Source organism: Gymnoscopelus braueri, assembly GCF_963280865.1.
Source record: "Gymnoscopelus braueri genome assembly, chromosome: 10".
In the NCBI taxonomy this organism is placed as follows: domain Eukaryota; kingdom Metazoa; phylum Chordata; class Actinopteri; order Myctophiformes; family Myctophidae; genus Gymnoscopelus; species Gymnoscopelus braueri.
In genome coordinates this window covers 39,755,796-39,768,345 of record NC_137611.1, presented here as the reverse complement: position 1 = coordinate 39,768,345, position 12,550 = coordinate 39,755,796, and the positions used below count along the sequence as shown (strand labels likewise).

At 42.1% G+C, this 12,550-nt stretch overlaps 1 protein-coding gene across 1 annotated transcript; it reads right to left on the bottom strand.

Moving 5' to 3' along the window:
- Positions 1 to 9,796: 9,796 nt before the first annotated feature.
- On the bottom strand, positions 9,797 to 10,777 carry LOC308093565 (COP9 signalosome complex subunit 6-like; the record flags this gene model as incomplete). Its single annotated transcript, XM_080439899.1, has 1 exon — positions 9,797 to 10,777. One exon carries the CDS (start codon positions 10,775 to 10,777, stop codon positions 9,797 to 9,799), a length of 981 nt encoding a protein of 326 aa, XP_080296025.1.
- Positions 10,778 to 12,550: the final 1,773 nt, after the last annotated feature.

Below are 12,550 nucleotides of genomic sequence, written 5' to 3'. Positions count from 1 at the left end.
TCTCGGCTTCGCCACAGTGTGTCCAGGATTCCAAAAGTTCAGTTCTCTGCAGACAGCCGCCACTGGCAAGACAGGAGGAGTTGAAAATGAGCACAACAACACAGATATTAGCCACCCAGCTATGCAATAACATCAGATCCCACAGGAAGCCCATCTTATTCTGGATGTTATTAAAGGAAAATAGAAGCAGACACGGAGAGGAGGACTGCGAGCGAGAGGACAGAAGTGTGTGTGTGTGTGTGTGTGTGTGTGTGTGTGTGTGTGTGTGCGTGCGTGCGTGCGTGCGTGCGTGCGTGCGTGCGTGCGTGCGTGCGTGCGTGCGTGCGTGCGTGTGTGTGTGTTGTGCAGTGCCCTGGGGCAGGTGAAGCAGGGGCAGACAAGAAGGGGGTGAAAGTTGGGATTGAGGTGATTTGGGTGGTGGAAAAAGTACTCACATTTTTCACTTAGGTAAAAGTATCAATACTGCAATGTAATACTCTGTTACAAGTAAAAGTCCAGAATTACATTTTTCATTTCATTTTTCTTGAGTAAAAGTACAAAAGTATTGCTATCAAAATGTACTTAAAGTATCAAGAGTAGAAAGTACTCCTTCTGCAGAATGTCCCATTTATTATTATTTTCAAATAATTCTAGAGTAAAAGTACAATATTTGCCTCTGAGATGTAGTGGAGTAAAAGTACAATATTTGCCTCTGAGATGTAGTGGAGTAAAAGTAAAAGTACTGAACATTGGAAATACACCAGTAAAGTAAAATTTGTACTTAATTACAGTACTTGAGTAAATGTACTTAGTTACTTTACACCACTGGTGATTTGGCTGGTGGGGGGTAAGTCACAGGTCTGACGCAGCACAACAGAGGAAGCTGTCAGTCTGCGTCAACCTCAAGACAGAGAGGGAGAGAGGCTGCTATAGGAAAAGACACAGTATCTCTTTCTGCTGTCAGTGGCATTGGCATGCAACATGTTCATTTGGCTCGCAGTGATACAGAATTAATCTGAAGTGATGGATTCTCATCACTTTTTTTTTGGCTTCAGGGAAATGTGTCAATGTTATTATTACTTATTCTCAATTTAGTTTTCACATTGTAATTCGTGAAATCCATACGCGCTGTGTAATGAGGTAGTGGAGTCAATTATGTGCTTAAATGCACATGCATATTCAATTTTACTCCTACAGAGTGAGGAGGAGTTGTCATTGGAATGTATTGTGTCTTAATTGGGTGGTAGCAGAGTGGACAAAATTTAGACTCCTAGAGAGGAGTGAGGAAGAGTTGTCATTGGAATGTATTGTGTCTTAATTGGGTGGTAGCAGAGTGAAAGAAAATAAAATACAAGAGTAAGAGGGAGAGAATAGATGGAAAAAAACAAGTAGCAATGTCATCTGGCCAGCCACAAAGATACATGGTCCAGTTAGCATGAGCGAACATTCCAATTAGAGTGGTTGGGATGAGTGTTTGTTATAGGTGGTGTGTGTGTGCGTGTGTGTGCGTGCGTGCGTGTGGGTCTGAGAGGAGTAGCTTTGGTAGAGTTCGCTAAAGGTCCTGTCTCTGCACCATTACTCAGGCTCATCGGCCATCTGTGAGCTGAATTAAATTGTGTGTGAGTTTGTGTGCCTCTCTCTCTTGGTTCATCATGTGTATACACGCACACAACTTGCATGTGTTTGTTGCCTGATGCTGCCTTCACACTAATTAGACAAAGCAATAGGCTACAAGTCATTTTCAACGGAAGCCAGAGACATGAAGCTACAAACTGACGCCCGGCACTTGTCGCTGTGTGACAAGCTAAAAGCTACAACAGAAGTTGAGCTGGCGTTAACTTTCATCAGTGCTCCAAATGAGGCAGTGAAGTGTTAAACCATTTCCACTCCCCTTGTCTCTCCATACAATTCCTGCTTGTAATGGTGGAACAACTCATTCTTGCTGTCAGCCTTTTGAATTCGGTCGGTCGGACGTTTCTCGAGATTCATGAACTACATACGCACAGACACACAGACGGACATGCGGACTGACAGAGATTTTGTACATTTATAGTAGGATATATTTTATGGATATAGTTATTGTTGGAGCCGATCTACAGTAGACCTACTGTATATGTATGTGTATGTATGTCCTTGTCAGTGTGCTTTGTCACCCTCTAAAGACATGGAGGAGCAAACCTGGCCAAGAGAGGGCCAGGTGTAGTTGATTGGAGGCTCACAGCTTCTAATGTCTGGTTGTTTTGTTGTTGCTGCCTTCTATTTTGAGTTATATTAAAGTCACTTCATTTCATGTTTTCAAGCCTGGAACATCTGGAGATGGAATAAACCTTTTTTGAGTTAAACTTTTGGACATTCCTAATTTCCTTTCCATTCCTTTTTCTTTTTGCTGCTCAAAGCCAGTCAGTGTAAAGAGGTACTCTCAATCAACCACCACAAGGACAAAAGGTCAGTACAGTTCTAGTTATATTGCTTGGTGTGGAAGGCCCATTATGATGCAGCTAAAAGAGGGAAACTGTTGGTTCTTTCCTTTAATGCTGACTCTTATTGTGCGTTTCTCTGGGATATAGCTGGGCTGTTATTGTTTTCCAGACCTGCTGGCTTTGAAATGCATGCTGAATTAGATGGTGTTGTTGTATCGGTAAGGTTAAAGAAAAACAACAACAAAACTCTCTCTCTCTCCCTCTCTCTCCCTCTCTCTCTCTCTCCCTCTGTTGCTCTCTCTCTCAAACGTTCACTGAGTGTATGTGCAGGACGCACCATGCAGGCAGTTCTTGTGTGTACTGTGAGAGAGAGTCCTGCCGGCGCCCCAGGCCCAGTGTGGCAGGTAGAATTCCCTGCCAGCCGTGCTCCGTTTGGCATGCAGCAGACAGCCTCTTCTCTCGTGTCCAGGAGATGGATGAGTAGTGGTCTTAACGCTCTCCCATCGTTCCCCAGGGTGCCATCTTACGGTGCCATCGTCGCATCTCCTCAACCTCTCTCTCCCCCTTTCTGTCTTTCTTCCTATTTATCTCTGTCTTTGTTTTCCTCTCTGGTTAGTCTGTTGGGATAATGCTATGCAATGAATACGCACATTTCCAGAGTTTAGATTGAGCTTTTAAGCAGTCTCCATGTTTTTTTTATCTCCTTCCCGTTGCCTGCCTAGGACTTTTCTTCTTAGTGCGTTTTTTTGTTGGTCCAAGACCTGACTTCACCGTGTTGATGCAGCTTAAGTAGTTATTTTGTGAGGACTTAATATGCATGTTCGCAGTCTAGCACTCCTATCTTTGCGGAGACCAGATGTCCTCACAAGAATAACAATGTGAGACCATTGTGTGTGTACACGTGGAGGCATGTGTGTGTGTGTGTGTGTGTGTGTGTGTGTGTGTGTGTGTGCGTGTGCCCATATGGGTCACATGGGTTAATGTCTATGTGCTCCATTATGAATGAATGTGCTGCTACACAGGAGCGTCATTGATCTGCTGTATTAAGGATTCAGACGTTGCTGTGTGGCTTTGCTACGTGCGTGTGTGTGTACGTGGCCATGCGTGTAAATCAGTGCCAGAGCTCACAGGGCACCCGTAAGCCTGAGTTGCACTTTATTTCAAATGCGCTGATAATCTCTCGCACCTTTAATGTCTGATCTCATGTACAGTACATAACTACAGTATGTGGACCTGAAGTGCGACCACTTTTGTGTCTAACCTTACGCACCAATGTGTCTAACCCATAGACTGTATAAAAAGAATGGACTACGTGACGCCATTGGTTTCAACAGACCGTAAATGAAACCGATTGTTCAGCAATTTCAATTCCGCCATCTTTCAATATCACGTCATATCGCGTCATATCCTGCAGAATGCCACCAGACCATTATTGGCTGGGTAGCTTGTCAATCAAGAGCGGGGGCGGGGAATGAATGCTATTGGTTGTGTAGCTTGTCAATCAAATCATCCCGCCCCTCCTAGAGCATAACCTACTTTATCGTCAATTTTGAAATAAATGGGACCATAGTTTACCAAAACGCATATCATGATGATTGAAAGGAGACTTTAAACTAGCGACTGGAAGCATATAGTATGTATGACCATTTTCATTAAGGTAAGAAAATCTAGTCTAAAGTTTGTCAAAAACCCATCCGCGTGCGTTAAGATAAATTCTTTCTGACACCAGCAGGGGTAAAACAGCGAAACTACAGGCCATTCATATGAACTGTCTCTTCCGTATTAGCCTCAATGTAAAACTTTCAAGCTGGGCCCTTGGTCTAACCTCTTGTCAGAGGCCCTTCTTGCTTTGTTCAACTGTTTACTCTCATGTACACAGTACAGTATTTGCCCTTCTTAGACAAATTCACCCGCTCTCCTCTGCAGCGGCCTACTTGTGCTGGCAACCATGGAAGCCATTCTATTCTTCACTGGGATAATGCTTTTGATAATTGCACCCACGCAAGCTAAGCACCTAGCCGCATTCCACTTGTTCCCAGCCTGGTACATGTCATTGCTGCAGCTTTGTTAGTATTGTGTATAGGCTACTACTGTGTAGGAGAGACTAAGTATAAAGCATGTTGTATTACTGCAGTGAGAGCAGGAGAATAAATGAGGATATTTAGACACTACACCACAGTGCAGGAGTGTTATTTCAACTGTTTATGTGACCCTTACAATTGTTGCACTTTTAGAGTTTAATCAGTGGCGTTAAGTAACTAAGTACATTTACTCAAGTACTGTACTTAAGTACAAGTTTGAGGTGCTTTTACTTTAATGGAGTATTTCCAATTGTCTATACTTTTATTTCTACTCCACTACATCTCAGAGGCAAATATTGTACTTTTACTCCACTACAATTATTTGAAAACTTGTAGCTACTTTGCAGATATAAATAATTACATTATAAAACATACATTACAAAAACCACTTTAGCCCTATTTTATACATAGGCTATTTGAAAATAGCCGATCAACAAGCTCACAACGCGTCGCATTTCAAACATTTTAGTACTTTTACTTTTGGTACTTCAAGTACATTTTGATACCAATACCAAAAACTTTTACTCAAGTCCATTTTGAATTCCGGACATTTACTTGTAACAGAGTACTTCTTCATTGCAGTATTGATTACTTAAGTAAAACATTGGAGTACTTTTTCCACCACTTCCAATTTGACTGTGTGCCAGTTCAGGGATATCATGTGTATGCGACGTTGTGCTTTATAGGTTGGGGTTGTGCGTGTCTTTTTGTCTTTTCCTGTGTGCTTTATGGTTGCCCCACATTCCCCCGCCTACCCATTCCACCAATGCGAGCTCTAACAGCAAACGTCCCTGTTGGGCAGGAACCCTTGTATGTCCAAAACGGTTAGTTTTCAGTAAATGGCAAAAAAAATAACTTTTCATTGCTTCAATACATTTTTTTAAACCCACAGACACACTTAACCACTTTAAATTCCACTTAACCCATTAAGACCTGGAACGCATCTGTGTCATTTTTCGATTTGAGCTAAAAAAATAGCAGATCTACAAGCTCATAGCGCGGCCGAGTGCCGCGCTACGAGCTTGTAGATCTGCTATTTTTGAAAAATCGTGAAAATGTGTGCAAATCTTTGAATATATATATTCTTTTAAAGCAAACATTAACTCAAATCTTTGCTTCTGGGGGGTCCCTGGAACAAAATATTTTGAGATGGGGGTCCGCGGCCAAATACATATTCATTTTGGGGTCGTTGACGCTGTAGTAATACGAAGTAGAGCGGTAATTTATGGGGGAGAAAATAGAAAAGTTGAAATATGGGACATGTGAGGTTTTTGCACCACGGCAACGAAATTCTATATCAGGAATGCATGGTGTTGCTTTACAATGGTGACAGGCACACTGTACCTTCACACTGATATCTCCTGAAAGGGGGAAATCCCTTTCCGAAACCCAAATCGGCATGTGTGCTCTTGAACAGCTGAGTCTGGACTTGTGAACATGAGAAAGTGTTATTGGGGAGGGGGGAAGGTGCTTGGGTGTAAACACATGCCCACTTCCCCAAGTGAAAATCCATGTAATCTGGGTGGCCGTAATCATTTCGCATTGTTGCGATATGCAATGTGGTGACACTGGTGAACAAATAGCAGTGGTGGAAAAAGTACTCAAATGTTTTACTTAAGTAAAAGTATCAATACTGCAACGTAGAAGTACTCTGTTACAAGTAAAAGTCTGGAATTCAGAATTTACTTGAGTGAAAGTTAGCCTATGTATAAAATAGGGCTAAAGTGGTTAATGTATGTTTTATAACGTAATAATTTATATCTGCAAAGTAACTAGTAACTAAAGTTTTCAAATAATTGTAGTGGAGTAAAAGCACAATATTTGCCTCTGAGATGTAGTGGAGTAGAAGTAAAAGTATAGACAATTGGAAATACTCTAGTAAAGTAAAAGCACCTCAAAATTGTGCTTAAGTACAGTACTTGAGTGTACTTGGTTACTTTACACCACTGACAAATGGTTTGTTTACCTCAAATATAGTTAGAGCCTAAACTGTGTTAAAGAGTGGAACACAACAGTTGAGGTAAATAATATTTTATTATGTTGCTGCATTCACCAACGCTCTCAAAGGGCAGGTGAGATGGGTCAAAGTATTAGACCAAGGGGCTATTATGTGACTGAACACAGTAAAGACGGTGTATGATTGGATATTTCTTTGTTTATCACTTACTCACTGACTTGTTCCCACTACGCCACTACGCTTTGCAGGTCATAACTGTGTGCATCTGCTGCCCATATATAAAATTGTTTAAAGACGGAGAAAGCACAAAAGGACATAAAAGACTAGACAGAAGAATCTGTGCTCTGCTTGTAGGAATGTTGCACTGACTGGGACATGTTTAAGCAGTTTTGTGGTGATTTCTTTGACACATTGTTTGATGTAACATGGTCAAACAGTATACTGCCTTTTCGTGGGGAAATGAAATTTGTTTGTAAGCAAGTTAAAATGTACTGCAGTGACCAAATCCGTTCAGCATATACAGTAGAAAGATAGTCTTGTTTTTCAACGGGGAGTACGGGGAGTAACCTCTGATCTACATATAGCTACATATCCACAGGCCTTTACAGCATGTACTGTAGTCCCTGTTCCCAAATCTAGTTGCCTCAAAAGATTTAAGGTTTAAGATTTTAGACTGGTTGCGTTCACATCAATTCGAATGAAAAACTTTGAAAACCTTTGAAAAAGGTCCCACACTCTTCACTGCAACAGTATTAGGTGGGGGTCCCTATGGATTTTTTTTGGGGTCATTATTCTGGGCCCTTTTCTGTCACTGACAAACCGCTGTGTCATAGTCGCTATGGACTATTTCACAAAGTGGCCAGAGGCATACACGTTTTCCGGACCGGAGTGCGGCACAATGGTGAAACTGGTGGATGAGATGAGTTTTTTTTTTTCTTTTACTATAATTTTTATCCCACGATTTTGTAACCCCTATTTTTTCACCCAGTGCCAATGCCTAAGCGTGTAATCCTGGGCGCTACTCTCCCTCTGCCAGCCTGGAGCCCCGAACTCAGCTCATGGGGGACACGGGGAGAACATGCAAACTCCACACAGAAAGGCCCTTGGCTACCAAGTGTGCTTACAGTATGACTCTGGTTGTGTGAAGGAGGACTTTGTAAGTCATACTACCTAATAATGAATGACGGAATAATTGTAGTCCATTTTACAACAGTGAGTTGGCCCATTACTAATGGGCATGTTTGTCAATGCTTGCTAATTGGCTCACGAAAAATCAAACATACCCATTATTAATTTTATTAGCTGCAGCTGCTTACTCTGCTGTGACACATTTTGTGAAAAGGGTCATTTGGTTGAAATATAGCTTCTGTCCACGGGGGGCAGTAGGTGACCTGCTGGCTTATCTGGAATTAAGTGACTTTAACACCTTTGAGGTGTTCACAGACACCTTTCACACCCTCCAGCATCTCAGCTATACCCTCACACACATGTACACTCTTGGATGACACTGGCTTTGTCCATTCTACAGCTTTTGGTTGAGTGTCAGTAGTGATGCCAACTGTTCAAATAATTACCCTAGGAACTTGTTTTTTTCTTCTTATTTTCTATAATTCTTTTAAAGCACATAGCAACAACTTTATACTGTAGCTACATTTATTTGGAACTTTTAGCAACTTTTGAGAAGTGACTCCAACACTAAAATGCACACATTTTCACTGAAACACACACACACACAAAGAATTTTCTGTGTCACACATTCACAACACAAGACTCTCTGCCTGGCAGCAGTGCATTGTGAGTGACAGCCGTAGTGACAGCCCACCTGAATAGCCAGACGCACAGGCAACAGCACCAATCATTGTCGGCTGACTGCAGTAGCATGACGTTCATGCTGTCGGGCAGAAACCTCTTATCTCCATATTTTAACGAATGTGTTTTCTTTCCGTAAATTAACGCCCTACTTGATACTACAGCGTCACACAAGAGCATCTAAAGTAGATCTGCAAGCTCCAAACGCGGCCACGTGAGCTTGTCGATCTGCTACTTTTGCTATTTTTGAATTTGAATCCTGTAAAGTACATTTTTTGAGCGGTGTAGCCGCTCCTATAAGTGGGTTTGGGACCGTCGTGAAAATGTGTCTTTCGCTGTACTGTGATTGGCTGACTCTATTCACACCCTTTGCTCAGTACTGTGATTGGCTAGCGAGACACATGATGAAATTAATAACCTATAAATAGCACCACGCACTTCAAAAAAAGTACTTTTTTTGAGCGGTGTAGCCGCTCCTATAAGTGGGTTTGGGACCGTCGTGAAAATTTGTCTTTTGCTGTACTGTGATTGGCTGACTCTATTCACAGCCTTGGCTCAGTGCTGTGATTGGCTAGCGAGACGCATGATGAAATTAATAACCTATAAATAGCACCACGCACTTCAAAAAAAATACTTTTTTAAAAAAGTGAGCTTCCATCACTGTGATGACCACTGTTGTTGCTAAATAACACCGCTCACTTCACACTGGGTGTGATTTTTTTGAAGTGAGCTTCCATCACTGTTGTTGCTAAATAACACCGCTCACTTCACACTGGGTGTGATTTTTTTTACATAATTTGAGGTTTCCACCCGACAGAGACGATGTGTTCCATGCGAAAACGTTTTTCTGCTTCTTTTTTTGTCAAATAATTTAAAAACATTTAAGTTCAGAGTCCAATTATTTGATTAGGAAATGACACAGACAAAAAAGACTTACAATGTCCTCCACAAAGTACCATTAATAATCAGAAAAGTGCCTTCAGTCATTTATAATTATTATTACATGCTGGAACACTTGTACAAAAAAAAAGAAATCCTACTTACAGCTTACTTATTTAGTATAAGTTTTGCTTTGGACTTTGGTTACGTTTTTGACATCCACCATCTGTCAACCCACAAGGCAATTTTGATAGGATATTGTTCGGTCTGTTTTTAATAAATGAATGCCCTACCTGCCCTACCTACCTGAGGAGTATACTGTAAATCAAGTGCTTGCTCTCAAGGATTTTCTCAGTCAACCACCATCACAAAAAAAAAACTCTCCTTGAGACCTCCTCTATCTCAGTGGTTCTCAAAGTGGGGTCGGGGGACCCCCGGGGGTCCTTGGGGGGGTTCCAGGGGTTCCCCATCAAAATGTGTAAAACCGCTTTAACCTCATTTTATACTTTGGCTATTCAAAAATATCAGCTCTACAAGCTCACAAGCTGGGGGTTCTTGGCACAAGGTATTTTCAGATGGGGGTCCAGGGCCAAATTCAATTCAATTTGGGGGGGTCCTTGACATGAAATTGTTTGAGAACCACTGTTCTTTCTCATTCCCCCTTCTTTAACTCAATGGAAAAGTCTCATCCTTCGCCCACCGCCACCGCCACCGCCACCGCCACCGCCGAATCCCCCCTGTCTGTCATTCACGACATTGAACTTGCCGAGGAACTGGTTGGCGCTGTTGCAGGTCTTGGTGACGCTGCCCAGGTAGGCCATGAGGCTCACGTCGTTGCACTGATCGTAGAAATCAGTCTTGAAGTTCTCAGTGCTGAGGACGGGCAGTCTGTGGCACAGGGCGTTGGCCTCTCGCATGATCTCGTGATTGAACGGCACCTCTCCCGCCTGCACCGCTTTGATGTACTCCAGGATGATCTTCACCCGGCTGTGGAGCATCTTGATGGCGCTGTGTTGGACCATGAGGTGTTCGGCCACCGTCGAGTTCTCCGCCGCGCCGGGGCCCGTCACGCGAGCGACGTGGTCGACGCCGATCCTCTCGGCCTCCTCCGTGGCGAGCGTGTAGGTGAGCTCGGCGAACAGCATGGTGGCCTCGCCGTTGACCACGTCGATCACGGACTCGTACACGCTGACGGGGAGATCCGCTTGTTTGGTCATCGGGTTCAGCTTGAGAAGGAGAGGGCTCTCGATGATGTCGGACACCTGCCTGTGGATGTGGATGTCCGACTGGTCGGGGCTGCCCCCGGTGGTGTACCAGCCCAGGAACTCCATGTCTTTAAAGACCTGCTTGAATTGCTCCTCCTTGGTGAAGTAGTACTCCTTGTCGACGTTCAACCGGTCGTCCTCGACTCGGGCGAGCAACTCAAAGGAGTTCATCACCTCGATGCTTCTCCCCTCCTGCTTCCCGATGAGGGCTCCGATCACCTGCATGGGCCGGCCCTCCTGAGAGCGGATGCGTATCCAGTGGTCCGATATGTTGAGGATGACGAGTGGGTGCAAGGCCACGGACACGCTCCCCGCGACCCCCGAAGCCATAACGCTGGGGCTGGCTACTCCATCGACCTGCATGTCTCCTGCGTCGTATGCCGCCATCTTGACAGAATTACCAGTCGTTCTGAGGAACGTTATTGTGTGTTATTTATATAAGACAGTTCTAAGCTATGATGCGATACTATGACATCAATCGTCTCCATAACATAGCGATGTAGAACTCCATATTTAGGCAACAGATGTCAAATTTGATGACTCGGTACTACGACATCAGGTATTTCCATATTTGGGTACATCGAGAGACATTAGAAACTACAGAATAAATAGTTTGGTAGCACTTTATATTAACTATACACTATACATTCAATTTACAAACCAGTTATTTATGAGTTGTTAATGGTTCATACGATCATTTAGAAAGTCTAAGTAAACACCATATACAAACCACTTGGATGTATATTTATGCGGACATTTGTACATGGTTAATGAGTGTGTTAATAAATGTCTTATAAAAACGTATTCATACTCAATGAATGATTTATTAAGGTAGTTACTACTTGTTAGTTAAGTATTTTGCGTGAGCCCATCTAAAGTGAGGACTATCTATGCCTTATAAAGCATTTATAAATGAGATAGCGTGAGCCCATCTAAAGTGAGGACTATCTATGCCTTATAAAGCATTTATAAATTAGATAGAAGCAGTGATATAGAAAATGCCAATATTTATTGCAACAATTGAGACAGAACATGGCCCGTGCAGTGTAAAAATAAAATGAACAATATGCAATGCTATAAACATGTAAACATGGATGATAAATTAAAAAAACATTTTACTTCATGAAAATAAACAATAAACAATCTGCTATGCAATAAACATGTAAACATGGCTGATAAATTAAATAAACATTTTACTTTATGAAAAGAAACAATCTGCTACAGTATGCTACAAACATGTAAACATGGCTGAAAAATGTTAGCCTGTTAGCCTTTACCATTAGGCTGCAGGCTGCTGTGTGTCATGTTAGCTTATAGGCTATTCTGCTCTGAGCTAATGCTGTAATGCCATTATAGGCAGCAATGTTGTCTCTTTATTTTCACTCAAGTGATTTATTTGTGCATATTGGGAGAGATCATTATTTCCAGCAAAATCAGGGATGTGTTTATGTACATGTTAATTTCATATCATTGCAACTGTGTGAATGTTTAGCTGCTTAAGTCATGTTTGCAAGTTAATTCATTTCTTTAAAAGCATTGTTAAAAAGTTAAAATATTTACTGTGGAAAACACTATTCAGTACACATTTTAACAAATCCATTCTATGTGTATTTTATGTCATTGCTGTTCTACAAATAAGAAAAACCAAAGAAGATAATTTAAAGAAGAAACCCAAAACAAGCCTTTTTTTTTTTACCTTCTGATGTTAACTGTCTGCCTAGCTCTGCAAGGGTGGCTATACCCATAGTGAAGGCAGAACCCAGATTTATTTTTTCATACAGTACAAGAATGTTTATTACATTTTTCAGCCTTGTTTACATGTTTATAGCATAGCAGATTCTGTATGGTTTATTTTCATAAAGTACAATAATGTTTACTTAACTTATCAGCCATGTTTACATGTTTATAGCATAGCAGATTGTTTATTTTCATAAAGTACAATGTTTATTTAATTCATCAGCCATGTTTACATGTTTATTGGGGCGGCCATAGCTGAGTGGTTAGTGAGCCCGCCTAGGGAGCCCGAGGCCCTGGGTGCCCCAGGTACGATTCCAGGCCACGCCAGCATATGTGTCGATGAAATTAAATTTGTCCCTGAGCAAGACTCTTAACCCCTAATTGCTCACAGGCCCTCATTAGAAACAAGCCCGCAAGGACTTT